The 15431-nt window shown below is 57.7% G+C and overlaps 2 protein-coding genes across 52 annotated transcripts; both read left to right on the top strand.

Annotated features, from left to right (window-relative positions):
- The first annotated feature begins 1404 nt into the window (after positions 1-1404).
- On the top strand, positions 1405-11037 carry ATP8B2 (ATPase phospholipid transporting 8B2). 50 transcript variants are annotated; one of them, XM_086865777.1, is made up of 27 exons: positions 1429-1626; positions 2288-2346; positions 3003-3116; positions 3265-3363; positions 3521-3582; positions 3696-3768; positions 4149-4219; positions 4372-4451; positions 4661-4819; positions 4898-4986; positions 5060-5256; positions 5954-6162; positions 6346-6389; positions 6465-6630; positions 6700-6888; positions 7096-7211; positions 7363-7527; positions 7604-7715; positions 7843-7948; positions 8067-8205; positions 8291-8474; positions 8664-8887; positions 9165-9248; positions 9409-9654; positions 9740-9878; positions 9965-10095; positions 10188-11037. In XM_086865777.1, exons 1-27 carry the CDS (start codon positions 1596-1598, stop codon positions 10473-10475), a joined length of 3576 nt encoding a protein of 1191 aa, XP_086721903.1. In that variant the 5' UTR covers positions 1429-1595; the 3' UTR covers positions 10476-11037. The 50 variants fall into 50 exon arrangements, with proteins under 50 accessions (XP_086721908.1, XP_086721903.1, XP_086721910.1 ...); XM_086865779.1 differs by having other exon boundaries at positions 1454-1626; positions 7363-7509; XM_086865776.1 differs by having other exon boundaries at positions 1478-1626; positions 4146-4219.
- Positions 11038-11183: 146 nt separating this feature from the next.
- Positions 11184-15306, top strand: IL6R (interleukin 6 receptor). 2 transcript variants are annotated; one of them, XM_023941705.2, is made up of 10 exons: positions 11184-11894; positions 12593-12838; positions 12921-13044; positions 13395-13579; positions 13659-13819; positions 13914-14058; positions 14139-14182; positions 14309-14387; positions 14476-14584; positions 14662-15306. In XM_023941705.2, the coding sequence occupies exons 1-10, from the start codon at positions 11801-11803 to the stop codon at positions 14849-14851; spliced, it is 1377 nt and encodes a 458-aa protein (XP_023797473.1). In that variant the 5' UTR covers positions 11184-11800; the 3' UTR covers positions 14852-15306. The 2 variants fall into 2 exon arrangements, with proteins under 2 accessions (XP_023797473.1, XP_023797472.1); XM_023941704.2 differs by having other exon boundaries at positions 11208-11894; positions 13656-13819.
- The last annotated feature ends 125 nt before the right edge of the window (positions 15307-15431 follow it).

Here is a 15431-nt window from a genome sequence, read left to right as displayed (position 1 = left end):
ACACAAGAAAAGTTCAATTTCTTTATTATATCTACAGTTCTTTTTTCTCTCTTGAGCTCAATACTGTGTGAGTCCTTCAGGGATCTACTACACAGAAGTTCCAGGAAAAATTTTGTATCTTTTACAGGAAGTTTGTCCTACTCTTTTTAGGAATCTTTTCCCAATATGCCAGAGGCATTCATCTCCTACTACTTTGGAACTCAAAATCCACCCTTCGGGACTGCTTTCTTCTTTTATGTTAGCTCAGTTCCATTTGAGAAGTTCAAGCATGCCTAGGCTATTACCTTTCCATGGCCATTCCTCTGTCATCAGAGCTCCCCCACACACCCAACAATTGGTAACATTTAGTCCTTTACTGATTCTCTCCCATAAACTTACAAACATGTTTTTCCTAACCTCAAGATGCCTATGTAATTTTTCAATTGTTGTTTGAGTCCTTGGTTCCCAAAAAACCCCTAGTAACTCTATAGTAAAGTCTCAGACTTTTTCCTCCTGTTTTTTCCTAAGAGAAGTAAATCATCAACATATGGGTTAAGTTTTACCTCTGGCACACTAGGGAAATGTTGCAGTACCTCTTCCAAGGCTTGTCTAAATAACTTAGAGGATTTGATAAATCTTTCGGATAATTTGGTGAAAACAAATATATCTTTACTTTCTTCTGTTAGGGGACAAGCCCAAAAGGCATCTTTGAGGTCTATTATACTAAACTACTGATGCAATAGAGGGATTTTATTTATTTTAATATAGGGATTAGGTACTACTGGGTATCAATGTATATTTCTTTTATTTACTTCTGTCAGGTCTTGGACAAACCAGTAGGTTCCATCCAATTTCTTTGCTGGTAATATAGGTGTATTGTGAAGAGATATGCATGGTTCTGAAGTCCCATCCTTAAGTAATTCTTGAATTACTGTATACAATCCTTTTCTCTCCTTTAAAGAAAGTGGGTATTGTTGTACTTGAACTGGGCAGTCTTTGTCAGCTATTTTTACAACTAAGAGCAGTTGAAACTTACAAGTGTTTGTAAGCAATTACAATATTTACTAAAAGCGAATAAATTGTAGCGAATTCCAACTGTTACATAGCTATTTATAGCAATGCGCCAGCAGCACAGTCTCCCCCACAATCCCTGGCACACCACTGAAAGTCCTGAGGGCACAGGGTGTCTTGTCTATGGACATGGGGGTGCAAGGATGTGGCGGAGGCCGTGGCCCGCAGCCCCAGGCCTGCCTGCAGGGGGACCCCAGCCTGGGAGACATGTGCTGCTAGCGTGGGGATTGCTCCACTGGGATGTGGGGCTGTCCCCGGGATCCCCGGCACTACCCCTCGGCGACCCGTGGGGCTGTCTCTGGCCCCCAGGACCCACGCGGCCCTCCGGGACCCGCTGGAGCCGCCCCGCCGGCCAGGACGCCCCCGGGGTTGCGGTCTGGGCCGCCCCCCGCGGCCGCGCTCCGTCGCTTCCCCGCGCCCCCACCTCACTTCCGCCGCCGACCGGCGCCGCCGCGGCCATGGGGAGCTGAGGCGGCGGCAGAGGCAGCGGCCCCGGCCCGGCCCGGCCGCCCGCCCGCTCCCCATGGGCTGCGGGGCCGCAGGACATGGAGCGGTGCGCGGCCCGCCGAGCCCCGGGTAAGCGGGGCCGCGGTGGGCCCGGGGGAGGCCCGGGCGGGTCCCGGTCGGGCCCCAGCGCGGCCGTTGCCCCAGTAACGCGGCGGGGCGGGGCCGGGCCGGGCCGGCGGCGGCATCTGGGGCCGGGTATGGGGCCGGGGCCGTACCCCGGGAGATGTCTGAGAAGTGGCAGCGGGTCCGTGACCCCCGCGGGGCGGGTGGATACGGGGTGGGCACGGCGGTGGGGAAATGGGGGGCTGGGGGATGCAGATATGGGGGTGCAGGGCTGGAAGGGTCTGGTGACATCGGGGTGCTGAGCTGGGGGAGCAGATAAGCCAGACGGGATGAAGAATCTGAGGCTCTGGGAGTACAGGTAAGTAGAGCTGAGGGTCTGGCATTGCAGGCTTGGGGGAATCTGGAGATGCAGAATTTGGGGGTGGAGGTACAGTTAAGCAAGGCTGGGGCTCCAGGTGTGCAGGGGTACAGGTGGCATGGGGGAGCATAGGGCCACATGACACAGGTGGGGAGACTCCCTGTTCTCTGCATTCTGGGATTCTGGGACTAGCTTGGCTCTCAGGATGGAGAGGAGATTGGGGTGTCAGGGTTCAGGGTCTTGGAGCTGCCCGACTGCAGATGTAGGGAGTGTCGGGGTGCATGGGGGTCACAGAGCGCTGTGTTGCAGAGGAAGAACGTCGAGTGCGAGCCAATGCACGGGAGTACAACGAGAAGTTCCAGTACGCAGTGAGTGAGGGGGAGCTGAACCCCTTCCTGGGGGTCCTTGGGCAGGTTTGAGGGGCCGGGGTCTGAATCACCCACACCTCAATTGGAGGGTGGGGGAAGGTATTATGACTACAAAATAGAGGCTTGTCCCTGAGAAAATGGTGCTGATGATGTTAATGCCAATATAGTTGTGGGGCTGGCCGGGCACAGTCCACTCTATGTGGAGGATTCAGCCCCCCCATCCTTGGCCGAGGCCCAGAACCCTCTGGCTCTGCCCAGATCCCAGCCTGGTCCCACATTCCAATGTGGATCGTGAGTCAGCTTCTGAAGTTGCCAGGGGAGGGCAGTGCTCACCTTGACCTCCCTCCATGTTGGAGGCTGTTCCTGGCTGCTCCAGAGCTAGCTGCAGAGAGGGGAGAAGGGGTTTGTGTTGGGGTCACCCTTGCAGGGGCCAGGTGCTGCTAGTGGAAGAGGCTGGTTTCATGGCACCAGCTGGTGACTGAGACTGAGGAATTGGCTTCCCAAGGAAGCTGCCAGAGGTAGCACAGGAGCAGGAGCTTAACCCCCCAAAAGAGCATGATGAGCTGCAGCCCCTGCCTTCCAGAGTGATCTGATCTTGGGGGGGTTATAGGGCCTTGGCAGCCTGTAGACCCCCTTCTTGCCCTATCCATCCCCAGAGCAACTGCATTAAGACCTCCAAGTACAACATTGTCACCTTCCTGCCTGTCAACCTCTTTGAGCAGTTCCAGGAAGTGGCCAACACTTATTTCCTCTTCCTCCTCATCCTGCAGGTGAGTGCAGTCCTTCCCTGCCTGGCCATACAGGAGGGCTACAAGTAGTCCCATAGTTTGGAAGTGGAGAGATTTGGCATCCTTGAGCAGGGGTAGCATCGGCCTGGAGCTGGCTGGCTCCCATGTAATTCTTGTTCCCTATCCCCAGCTGATTCCTCAGATCTCTTCGCTCTCCTGGTTTACCACCATTGTGCCTTTGGTTCTTGTCTTAACCATCACAGCTGTCAAAGATGCCACTGATGACTATGTGAGTGGTTCCCCCTGCACCCCTCTGTCCACTGGGCAGGGGATTGGGACACTGTGCAGGGGGGCGGTGTCCAGGGCCATGGCATTTGACATGGTGGGGGAACTCAGGACCCCATCCCCAAGAGGATGACACTGCTGTCTCTTTCTCCTGCTCCTAGTTCCGCCATAAAAGTGACAACCAGGTGAACAACCGGCAGTCTCAGGTCCTGATCAGTGGAGTGTGAGTGTCATGGGCACAGAGCAGTGGAGAAGGAGCCAGGGACTCTGTGGGATGTGGCACAGGGCAGTGGGCAGGTCAGGGCTTCCGCCTGACAGTTTGCCATCTCTCTACAGCCTTCAGCAAGAGCAATGGATGAATGTCCGTGTTGGAGACATCATCAAGTTGGAGAACAACCAGTTTGTGGCGGTGAGCGCAGCCCTGAGACAAATATGGTTCCAGCAGGGTGGGTGGCACACAAGGACCATGGAGGGGTGTCGTGCCACTCCTGCTTTGCTTTTGTTCTCCTCCATCACTTCCCAGGGTGGGAACATTAGTGGCTTCTAACCTGGAAGTTGCATTTAGGTTGTAGAGTTGAAGGCATGGTGGAGCCATGTTTTGAACTCTGAGGATATGGGCACTTGGAGCAATGGTGTCTAGGCTTGGTTGCAAAGGACACATGGGGTTAGGGGTGGCCTTTTCAGATGCTCCAGGGAGTTCCAAGGACATCCAAGGGCCAGGAGCTTCCCTAGGGAAGGCATCGGGGAGCTCCAGTGTTGGCACAACCTTTCACAAGTCTCTCCCAGCAGGCTGACCTCCTCCTCCTCTCCAGCAGTGAACCCCATGGGTTATGCTACATAGAGACTGCAGAGCTGGATGGGTAGGTGCCCCTGCTTGCTTTGGGGGGCCAGGGAAGGCAGGAGATGGGAGTGAGAATGGGCTGCAGACAGGGCAGAGCTGCTGGGCAGCACCTGCAAAGGCCCTCCCTGCCAGGCTGTCTCTAACCTTCATGTGGTGCCTTCCTGCCTGCAGAGAGACCAACATGAAGGTGCGTCAGGCCATCCCCGTCACCGCAGAGCTGGGGGACACCAGCCAGCTGGCTTGCTTTGACGGTGAGTGCCTGTGACCAGCCCTCTTGCCACGGGGCAGCCCCCATGTTCCTTCCTCCATCACCCTGGGTAGACAAGGACCAGCCACGTGGCACTGTCATTCTGCGGCTCAAAGTGGATCTCTGGGGAGCCAGGGATGGTGCTGGGAACACTGGGATGGAGCTGGCCATATGGAGAAGGCAAGTCCCAGCTGAGCCATACTGTGCACCCAGGTGAGGTGATCTGTGAACCCCCCAACAACAAGCTGGACAAGTTTGGTGGGACACTGTACTGGAAGGAGAACAAGTACCCCCTGAGCAACCAGAACATGCTGCTGCGGGGCTGCGTCCTCCGCAACACTGAGTGGTGCTTTGGCCTCGTCATCTTTGCAGGTGGGCTGAAGCAGCAGCTGCTACTGTGCTGCACAGAGGGGAGGGAAAGACACCCCCTGATGCCTTCCTGCTTCTCAGGACCTGACACAAAACTGATGCAGAACAGCGGCCGGACCAAATTTAAACGGACAAGCATTGACCGGCTGATGAACACGCTGGTGCTCTGGGTATGCAGAAGGGAGAGCCTGAGAGCCCTGACTCTTCCCCAGTCAGGGCTCTGATGTACTGTCCTATCCTCAGATCTTTGGGTTCCTGGTGTGCATGGGAGTGATCCTGGCCATTGGCAATGCCATCTGGGAGCACGAGGTGGGCGTCTGCTTCCAGATCTACTTGCCCTGGGACGAGGGGGTACACAGTGCCTTCTTCTCTGGCTTCCTTTCCTTCTGGTCCTACATCATCATCCTCAACACTGTGGTGCCCATCTCGCTCTATGTGAGGTAGGGCAGGGGGCAGAGGGGCTGGGCAGGGGGTGTATGAGAAATTAGGGGTGCTCTCTGGGGAGGGGAGACAGGGATGGAGATCCACAGGCAGAATGATGTGTTCCATGGGTGGGTGTGGGCTACTCTCGGTGACAGGCTGTGTCTGCCTTCAGGGATGCCCCAAAGCCTGAGGACCCCACAGGTCACTCAGGGCCCCCCAGCTGTGTCTGTCTGGCTGCTCATCTCTCCCTGCCCTGGCTGCACGCTGACTATTTTGCTCTGCCCTCCTACAACTCCCAGGCTCCTGCACTGTCCCCTTCTCTCTCTCTTTTAATTTCTCTCTCTTTTCGTTCCCCAGCATGGGTTCTGTCACCCTTAGCCCCGAGGTAAGAATGTGTCACCCCCACCCCTCCCACTAGCTCATTGCTGTCTGCCCTGGGGGCTGGGGAGGGTTTCAGGGTTCATAGGTGTGTGAGATGCCTGGGGAGCCCCATGGGCTGCCCCCTGGGTGCTTTGTCTTGGTCCCCAGCCCTGGCTTAGCGGCTGTCAGCAGGAGTGGGTTGCAGGCCAGCCCCCCGGGAAGGGTGTGGGAGCTAGCAAGCAGTGGGGGACACCCAGTGTGCTGTAGTGCCCAGGGCTCTGAGGGTCGGGGGTGGGCATGGCTCAGGAGAGTGTGCTGCCCTGCCCCAGTGACACCCAGCCATCCTCCCTGCAGTGTTGAGGTGATCCGGCTTGGGCACAGCTACTTCATCAACTGGGACAAGAAGATGTACTGTGCCAAGCGCCGGACGCCAGCTGAAGCCCGCACCACCACCCTCAACGAGGAGCTGGGGCAGGTGGAGTACATATTCTCTGACAAGACTGGCACCCTCACCCAGAATATCATGGTCTTCAGCAAGTGCTCTGTGAATGGGCACAGCTATGGTGAGCACCAGCTGCCAGAGCCAGGCTGGGGCTGCCCACAGAGTGGGTGTGCACTGGCTCCCCACCTCTGTTTGGGGCAGTCAAGGGACAAGGTGGGGCTTAGCTAGAGTGTTGTGGGGCAGCAGCAGCTGCCATGGTGTTGAGTCTCTGTTGTTATGGTTAACTCCATACCCTGTTTTGCAGGTGATGTGCAGGACATGCTGGGCCACAAGGCAGAGCTGGGAGAGGTAAGGGTGCTGTCACTTTGGTGCCTGCCCATGCTAAGTACCACAGGGGGGTAACCCCAACTTTGCCCCTGCCAGAGACCGGAACCTGTAGACTTCTCCTTCAACCCCCTGGCGGACCCACGGTTCCAGTTCTGGGATCCCAGCCTACTGGAAGCTGTCAAGCTGGGAGACCTCCACGTGCATGAGTTCTTCCGTCTACTCTCGCTTTGTCACACTGTCATGTCCGAGGAAAAGAGTGAAGGTAGGTGTGGGGCAGGATCTATCCCTGTGGGTCACAAGACACTGTCACTGACCCCCATGCTGTCCACAGGGGAGCTGTTGTACAAGGCACAGTCCCCGGATGAGGGAGCGCTGGTCACAGCTGCCAGAAACTTTGGCTTTGTGTTCCGGTCGCGCACGCCCAAGACCATCACAGTGCATGAGCTGGGTCAAGCCATCACCTACCAGCTGCTGGCCATCCTGGACTTCAACAACATCCGCAAGCGCATGTCCGTCATCGGTAAAGTCCTGGGCATGGCACAGGGGCTGTGGGGCTAGGGAGGCCTTGTGGGGCTGCAGCGTGGGGCTCCTTGTGGGGTGTTGGGGGACCAGTCCACTGCTGATGGGGATGTGACTGTGGAGGCATTGTCAGGTTGATAGCTGGGGGTCAGAGTGTGACCTGCTTCTTCACCCCTGAGCCAGGCATCTTGTCCCCTCCTCCCCGCAGTCCGGAGCCCTGAGGGAAAGATCCGGCTGTACTGCAAAGGTGCTGACACCATCCTGCTGGAGCGGCTGCATCACATCAACCAGGACCTGACCAGCATTACCACCGACCACCTCAATGTGCGTGGGACAGGGTCCTGCAGGCAGGGTGGGGAGGAAAGAATGGCTGCCCAGGAGTGTGAGCTGGCCTTGTGCCCTGCCCTAGGAACACCACTGGGGTCTGGGGACACCATCAGGGTCTGCCAGCACACCCAGCTCTGACCACTTGCAGGAGTATGCTGGCGAGGGCCTGCGGACACTAGTGCTGGCCTACAAAGACCTGGAGGAGAGCTATTACAAGGACTGGTCCGAGCGGCTGCACCGAGCTGGCAGTGCTTCTGAGGCCCGTGAGGATCACCTGGCTCGGCTCTACGATGAGGTGGAGCATGATATGATGGTAGGTGGGCTGGAGGCTGAGGTTGGTGGTGGCTGGGGCAGCCCCTGCTGACCTCCCGCCTGTTTGCGTCCCCAAGCTGCTTGGAGCCACAGCCATTGAGGACAAACTGCAGCAGGGGGTCCCTGAAACCATTGCCATCCTGACACTGGCCAACATCAAGATCTGGGTGCTGACAGGGGACAAGCAGGGTGAGGCATGGCTGAGTTGCTGGCTGGAGATGAGGATGTTTGTGGGCTGGATTCCACCTGCCTGGGATCCCTACTGCTCTCTTCTACTGGCTCAGCCCAGAGAGCAGCTCTGGTTTCCTGTCCTCAGAAACAGCTGTGAATATTGGCTACTCCTGCAAGATGCTGACAGATGATATGGCAGAGGTGTTTGTGGTCACAGGCCACACTGTGCTGGAGGTGCGAGAGGAGCTCAGGTGAGCACTGGGGGGCAGAGGACACAGAACAGTGCCAGTGTGGGGCACAGCTATGACTGGGGAAGCTAGAGATATGGAAGGGCCCTGAGATGGAACCCCGTGCTCCCTCTCTCCTCAGGAAAGCCCGGGAGAAGATGATGGATGCATCACGTTCTGTGTGCAATGGCTTCTACCAGGAGAAGCTCTCCTCCAAGCTTACCTCTGTGTTGGAAGCTATTGCGGGCGAATACGCCCTGGTCATCAATGGGCACAGCCTGGTAGGGCCCTGGGAGTGCCAGGCAGGACAAGGTCCCGTGCCTGGCTGTGTACCGTGACCCCAGCTGTCCCTTACTCTCCTTGCAGGCCCATGCACTGGAGGCAGACATGGAGGCAGAATTCCTGGAGACAGCATGTGCCTGCAAGGCTGTTATCTGCTGCCGTGTCACACCCCTGCAGAAAGCCCAGGTGGTGGAGCTGGTGAAGAAGTACAAGAAAGCTGTCACTTTGGCCATTGGGGATGGGGCCAACGATGTCAGCATGATCAAGAGTAAGGCCTGAGATCTGGGGGACCACAGGAGAGACAGGTCACCCCCCTGCACCATCCTGGGGCCCATGGGAGCCTCTGTGCTCACCCATCTGTGCCCCACAGGAGTGAAGTGCTTGTGCTGGGGGTGCTGCTCTCATCCCCTGTGCTTCTGGGAGCCCTCTCTTTACCCATCTCTCCTTCCTTCCACAGCTGCCCACATTGGGGTGGGCATCAGTGGGCAGGAAGGCATCCAGGCCGTACTGGCCTCCGACTACTCCTTCTCCCAGTTCAAGTTCCTACAGCGCCTGCTCCTGGTGCATGGGCGCTGGTCCTACCTGCGCATGTGCAAGTTTCTTTGCTACTTCTTCTACAAGAATTTTGCCTTCACCATGGTCCACTTCTGGTTTGGTTTCTTCTGTGGCTTCTCAGCACAGGTACGTTGGTGGCTTTTCTCACTGAGAGCTGGGGAGGGTTTTCCTGCTTGGCGCTGAAGCATGTTCTGGTCCATGGACTCCCTATGGGGACTCATCCTGGAAGCACAGCCTGGCATCCAGCGTGCAGTGTGTGAGGGGCCTGTGGTCAGGATGGGCAATCCTGGGGGCCTGGAGACAGCTATCTTGTCCCTGCAGCTGTGGGTACAGAAACTTGGGAGCTGGCTGGGGCACAGGGCGGGCAGGACTTGTGCCCCGCTGAGTGCTCTATTCCATACAGACAGTGTATGACCAGTACTTCATCACTCTGTACAACATTGTCTACACGTCGCTGCCTGTGCTCGCTATGGGTGTCTTTGACCAGGTATGGTGGGGGTACTGAGTGTGTAAGGAGTCTGTACCACTTCCCTTCATGCCCATCCTGTGGGAAGAAAGGCTGCTGAGTTGGGCTCTCCTTGTCATTCTGCGGGCTGTGGTGGAGGCTGCTCTTGCCCATGGCTAACGGGAGGTGTCCATGCCCCCAGGATGTGCCAGAGCAGCGGAGCATGGAGTATCCCAAACTCTATGAGCCTGGGCAGCTGAACCTGCTCTTCAACAAGCGGGAGTTCTTCATCTGCATTGCCCAGGGCATCTACACATCCATCCTCATGTTCTTCATCCCCTACGGAGTCTTCGCTGATGCCACCCGTGATGATGGTGCCCAGCTGGCCGACTACCAGTCCTTTGCCGTCACTGTTGCCACCTCCCTTGTGATTGTCGTCAGTGTGCAGGTAGGGACGTGGCTACTCAGCCCCAGACCCTTGGGGCACCTAAGGCATCCCCTGAGCCCTGTCTCCTCCTGCATCCCCCCACTAGATCGGGTTAGACACAGGATTCTGGACAGCTATCAACCACTTCTTCATCTGGGGCAGCCTGGCCGCCTACTTCACCATCCTGTTCACCATGCACAGTGACAGCCTCTTCCGAATGTTCCCCAACCAGTTCCGCTTTGTGGGTGAGTCCCTGTGGTGCCCTATGTGCCCCACCCCAGCAGAGTCCTGCCTCGGCCTAGCCCTCAGTGGATTCATTCTCTCCCCCCAGGTAACGCACAGAACACACTGGCCCAGCCCACGGTCTGGCTGACCATCGCCCTCACCACCGTAGTTTGCATCATGCCTGTTGTGGCCTTTCGCTTTCTTAAGCTGGACCTGAAACCAGAACTCTCGGATACGGTGAGAGTGCATGGCTATAGGAGCAGTCATGGGGTCCTAGCCCTGAGGAGAAGTGGTTCCACAGGTCCCTGACCCTGGCCCTGTGTCTCCAGGTGCGCTACACTCAGCTGGTACGGAAGAAGCAGAAGACACAGCACCGGTGCATGCGGCATGCAGGGCGTGTGGGCTCACGCCGCTCTGGCTATGCCTTCTCACATCAGGAGGGTTTCGGGGAGCTCATCATGTCTGGCAAGAACATGCGGCTCAGCTCCTTGGCACTCTCCAGCTTTGCCCCCCGCCCCAATGCCAGCTGGATCGATACCCTCCGGAAGAAAAAGGGCTGCGAGGGCAGCAGTGCTGGCAGCCCCAGTGGTGCAGCTGACAAGACTCTCAAGGTCTGAGGCTGGAGGGGATCACATCCCCTCCAGTGCAGCTGAGGGCTCCTGGCCCTGGGCATGGCAAAACCCCTTGTCAGCAGGGTCCCATAATAGGAGCAGAGGTGATGTGGGGGCTGAGGTTTGGAGGAGTCTGGACTGTCGCCTTCTAGCCAAAAAATATAGTCTTTCCCTTCCTGGTGTGGATGGATGGATGGATGGATGGATGGATGGATGGATGGATGGATGGAAGGATGAATGGACGGACGGACGGACGGACGGACGGATGGATGGATGGATGGATGGACGGACGGACGGATGTTATCACCATCAGCCCACCTCCCTCCACCCCTCACCCCTGTTTGCTCCTCCATCAGTATTCAATTCCACTGAGTACGAATGCCCCATCACACATGAATGTATCATACCAGAGGTGCAGGGCTCTGGGAGGACTCTGGCCTCTCCGTGCCGTTCACCCACGTGTCTTTTTTTTTTATATAAACAAAAAAAGTCAAAAAAGACCCCCCCACCCCGAAAAAATAGCAACCAAAACAAAACCAAAACAAAACAAAAAGTGAGGAAAACCCCACTGAGTTTACAGAGCGACTCATTTCTTGGCTGGGTACAGGGAGAAGGGGGGAGGAAGGTCACCGTCCTTGTCCCCCTGCCGCAGAGTTCGCTGGGACTGTGGGTGCTGGGTGGAAAAGGGGAAGTGTTCTGTGCCACAGGGAGGCTGGGTGTTGGCAGCTGCCGTGATTCACTCCCACGCCTGGTCTTGCACAACCCTCGGCCTCTGCTTCCTCCTTCATCCTCCTCCTCTCAAGCTTTTGCGGGACTGAGTGATCTTGGGGTGTGGGTGGGCAATGGGGGACCCCCGGGGAGTCTCTGGGGCTTTTGGGGGCCCAGGGACGGACGCGATACCAAAGAGGAGCTTGTTCAGACGGGTGTTGGCGAGGCCTGGAGGGGATTTGGGGGATTTTTGGGGTTATTTCGGTGGAGGGGATGCGGCTTGGGATGAATAATTTATGACGCGTTTCTGTCTGGCAAAATAGTATAATTTTATGGCTCCTGAGGAAAAAAAGAACACACAAACCAGATTTTTTTTTTTTATTATTTTTTTTTTATTTTTATTTTTTTTTATTTTTTTTTTTAGTTTAAAAAAAGAAAATAATGTTCTGAGCAGATTCCGCCGTGTCCTGTATCCGGGGGAGACGGGGGGAGGGTACGAAAGAGGGCCCGGGGAGTAGGGCGGTGTCGGTTCGGCCGGCCCCCGGGCGCACGTGCCGCCCCGCCCCTCCGCCCGCTTTCACAACCGCGGGGCCGCTGATGTTTGTCTTACCGGGACGGGGCGCATGGCGCGGCCGCCGGGGCCGCTTCTCCTTCTCGTCTTCCTTCTCTGCCTCCTCCTCTACCTCGCCGCCGCCGGGCGGCCCTGCGTCCCCGCCGGTGAGTGCGACCGGCACCGGGCAGGGTGGGAGACGGGGGGTGGCCCAGAGTCTCTCCCCGTTCCCGGGCCTCGTGGATCTGGGCACGGGGAGGGGACAAATGCGGTTCCCTGCCTGCCCCGAAGGAGCTCAGCCGGGCCCGGGGAGACGGGCAGATGGTGGTACGGAGCACCCCTGGGAGTACTGGGGTTGGGGTGCTGTGTCCGGGGTGCTGGCTGGGTATTGGGTGCTGTGTCCCGGGTGCTGGCTGGGCGCTGGGTGCGTTCCCAGCAGCAGGAGCCAAAGGGAACAGCAGGTTCACACTGGCTGTTGACCTTTGGAGGGAGCTGGGACCGCTGCCCAAGCCTGACCCGGGCCACCAGCCAGAGCGGTTGCTTAACCCCTCTGGCACTGGACCCCTACCCAGAGACTCCTGGGACTACCAGTCCCAGTCTGCCACCTTCCCTGAGCTGTGCTCCCCACCACCAAACCCCTCAATATGCAGCCTGCTGAGTGCTGTGGTGCCCACCCCTACTGCAGTGCCAGGGGTCTGGTATTCCACTATGTGAAGAATCACTGCTGCTCTCCAGCTCAATGCTCTGATCCCCAGCAGTCACTGGACATGGAGGTCCATGCATGATGGGGTGCCTTCTGTCTCCGGAGACACTCACTGGGCCTGGGGTCTCATCTTCATCTATTGGTCCCCTCTTGTCCCTCCAGGACTGTCGCAGGACACGATACTGGGCCGCCTAGGAGCCAATATCACGTTGACCTGCCAGGATGAGGTGCCTGCAAATGCCACGGTGTTGTGGCAGGTGGAGGAGCAGGGTCCAGCAGGGGCCTGGGGACGGCAGCTGGCGGAGGGTAACACGCTGCTCCTGCGGCAGCTGCGCTATGAGGATTCTGGGCACTACAGCTGCTCTGTAGGGAGCCACCTGCTGCGCTCCCTGCGGCTGCTGGTGGCAGGTGGGTCCACGCTAGGGTGGGAATGTCCTTGGCAGCATTGCCTGTGATGGCCTCTGTACCCCAGCACCTTCCTGCTTTGCAGAGCCCCCTGAAACTCCCCAGGTCTCCTGCTACCGGCGGAGCCATGACAAGGATGTCCTGTGTGAGTGGCCGCAGCAGAAGAAACCATCACCAGGGACACGGGCAATGCTCTGGGTGAAGCGGAGGTGAGTGCTGTCACTGCATCCACCATGGGCTGGGCCCTGTTGGAGTCAGAACATGTCCCTCTCCATGGTCCCTTTCCCTGGTGCAATCCAGGTCCCCAAGGCTTGGGATGCTTGCCTCCCTGCAGACCCTTTCCCAGTAGCTACTGTTAGCTGGGAGTCCACAGCACAGGATGTGTTTCTTCCCCATGGCCCCATTCCCCAATGCTGCCTGGGACCTCATGGCACAGAATGAATCCCTCCCCAGACACTTTTCCTGACACTGCTGGGGACCCCACAGCATAGGACATGTCCCCCACAGCTGCCCTGTGCCTAGAGCATTCTACAGCCCCCCCTGAGCTATGACCTTACAGGTTTGTGGCTGAGAATGCCACAGAGCAGCGGTGCCGCTACTTCTCCAAGGCACGGAAGTTCGTTTGCCGGGTGAAGGTGCCACCAGGCACTGATGACACCAAACACCTTGTGGTGTCCACGTGCGTCAGCAACAGTGCTGGTGGCTCAGCTGGCAGAGACAAGATCATCACCCTCAGCAGTGTCCGTGAGTGCTGCCCCCATTGCTGGGAGCTGGGGTGGCTGAGGGAGCAGTGTGAGGCCCTAAGCCCTTCCTTTCCCAGCAGTGAAGCCAGACCCCCCAGTCAATGTGACGGTGGAGGCACTGGAGAAGGCACCACAGCGGCTGCAGGTGAACTGGTCCTACCCCTCATCCTGGGACCCCCGTTTCTACTGGCTCCACTTCCAGGTCCGCTACCGCCCTGAGCCTGCCCCAACCTTCGTGGAGGTGAGACCCTGCTTGCTGGCATGTTGTCTCTGGCCAGACTGTCCCCAACCATGTGTCCCCGGCCAGACTGTCCCCAGCCATGTGTCCCCTCCAGGTGGATCAGGTGACAACAACTTGGCTTGACATTCGTGACGCATGGCGTGGGATGAGGCATGTGGTTCAGGTGAGGGCGAAGGATGAGTTCGGGCATGGCACATGGAGCGAGTGGAGCCAGGAGGCTGTGGGTACCCCCTGGACAGGTAGGAGAAAAACATGGGGCCCTGAGGCTGGGGGCTCAGCATGGGATCTCCCAGTCTCATACTGCCCCCTCACTGTGCAGACCCTTTGGACCTCACCTCTGAAATGGAGCCTTTCAGCTCACAGGTAACAATGGTCTCAGCCCTGGGAAGCATCACACACTCCTGAATGGGTCTTCTGTCCCCATGTGGGACAAGGAGACACCAGGGCATGAGGGTTAACCTGTCCCATTGCCCCCCGCTCCTTTTGCAGGTCCCCATGGAAGATGGCACCTATGGGGTGACACTGCCCCCCTTGCTTTTCGGGGAGGATGATACTAATGGTGCTGGTGGTGAGGAAGGGTTTCTGGACTGGGGGTGGGGGGCAGCGACACCCAGGTCCCTTATCCTCACAGTGAGCCCATCCATTCTCTCTGTCAGGGTCTGTCATGGAATCCAGCATCCATCCTGTGGCATCCCCCTATGCCTTCCTGGTCACTGGGGGAAGTCTGCTCCTTGGCATTGCCCTGTTTGTTGGCATCGTGGTGAGGTGAGTGCAAGGGGGGCTGGTCCAGGGGGCTCTGTCTGCCTCCCCCCCTGAACTGGAGCCACTCTTCTCCCCTGCAGGTACAGGCAGATGTGGTGGACAAGTGGGCAGGAGATGACCAAAGCAGAGGGTGAGGGGCAGCACATGCTGGTCCCTCTAGGCCTCCCTCCGCCCACACTCAGTGATACCCCTCTGCTCTCACAGACTGCCCCCTCAGCCCCTGGAATGCTCCACATGACTCATGAAGATTATTCCTCCTCAGGGCAGTAGCCAGGGACTGAATATGCTGGTAGATGCTTGGGAGTTGGATGGAGGGGTCCCAGGGCTGCCATGTGGCTCTGGGAGCAGTTCCCCCCCACTATCTAGTGGCTCTGTGGCTGGGATGAGCCTCTGAAAAGGAGAATCAGTGCCACCCCCCATGGAGAAGCATCTGGGAAGGGCTCCAAATTGAGTCCTGGGTGGGACCTTCAGCACCATGGCCATGCTGGCATGGCCAGGAGTGACAGCACGGGAAGCATGGCTGCACCAGAGCATGGGAGCTGGCCCAGGACTGGGTCTGGGGGTCCTGCAGGGAAGGGCCTGGTCTCTACAGTGCCATGGGGGCTGGGGAGGGAGGGTCTGACTGGATCAGCCCCATACCTCTGCTTCAACCCCCTCGGTGCTCCTTTTTAAAGCACATGTTGGGGAAACAGGACAATGTGGCTCAAATAAATGCTTTAGATTTATATTGGAATGGCTGCTAGGAGCAGGGTAACAGAGGGGTTACTGCAGCCCACCCATTGCCTGGGAGTGGCTCCAGTGAGATTGCACCCCTAATTCTTCACCCCTCCCTTGCTGTGCCCCATAACTA

This window comes from Cyanistes caeruleus, chromosome 30, assembly GCF_971803275.1.
Source record: "Cyanistes caeruleus chromosome 30, bCyaCae1.hap1.1, whole genome shotgun sequence".
NCBI lineage: Eukaryota > Metazoa > Chordata > Aves > Passeriformes > Paridae > Cyanistes > Cyanistes caeruleus.
Note: the sequence above shows the minus strand (reverse complement) of the source record. Positions and strands in the feature narration are given on the sequence as shown.

What these genes read in the sequence shown, in the direction of transcription:
- ATP8B2 (XM_086865770.1), top strand. Translation starts at nt 1,596, where the DNA reads ATGGAGCGGTGCGCGGCCCGCCGAGCCCCGG. An exon ending in AGAACAACCAGTTTGTGGCG is followed by an intron (nt 3,769 to 4,145) that starts GTGAGCGCAGCC and finishes AGTCTCTCCCAG; the next exon opens with CAGGCTGACCTCCTCCTCCT. An exon ending in CGATGTCAGCATGATCAAGA is followed by an intron (nt 8,475 to 8,663) that starts GTAAGGCCTGAG and finishes TTCCTTCCACAG; the next exon opens with CTGCCCACATTGGGGTGGGC.
- IL6R (XM_023941704.2), top strand. Translation starts at nt 11,801, where the DNA reads ATGGCGCGGCCGCCGGGGCCGCTTCTCCTTCTCGTCTTCCTTCTCTGC. An exon ending in GCGGCCCTGCGTCCCCGCCG is followed by an intron (nt 11,895 to 12,592) that starts GTGAGTGCGACC and finishes TTGTCCCTCCAG; the next exon opens with GACTGTCGCAGGACACGATA. An exon ending in TGATACTAATGGTGCTGGTG is followed by an intron (nt 14,388 to 14,475) that starts GTGAGGAAGGGT and finishes TCTCTCTGTCAG; the next exon opens with GGTCTGTCATGGAATCCAGC.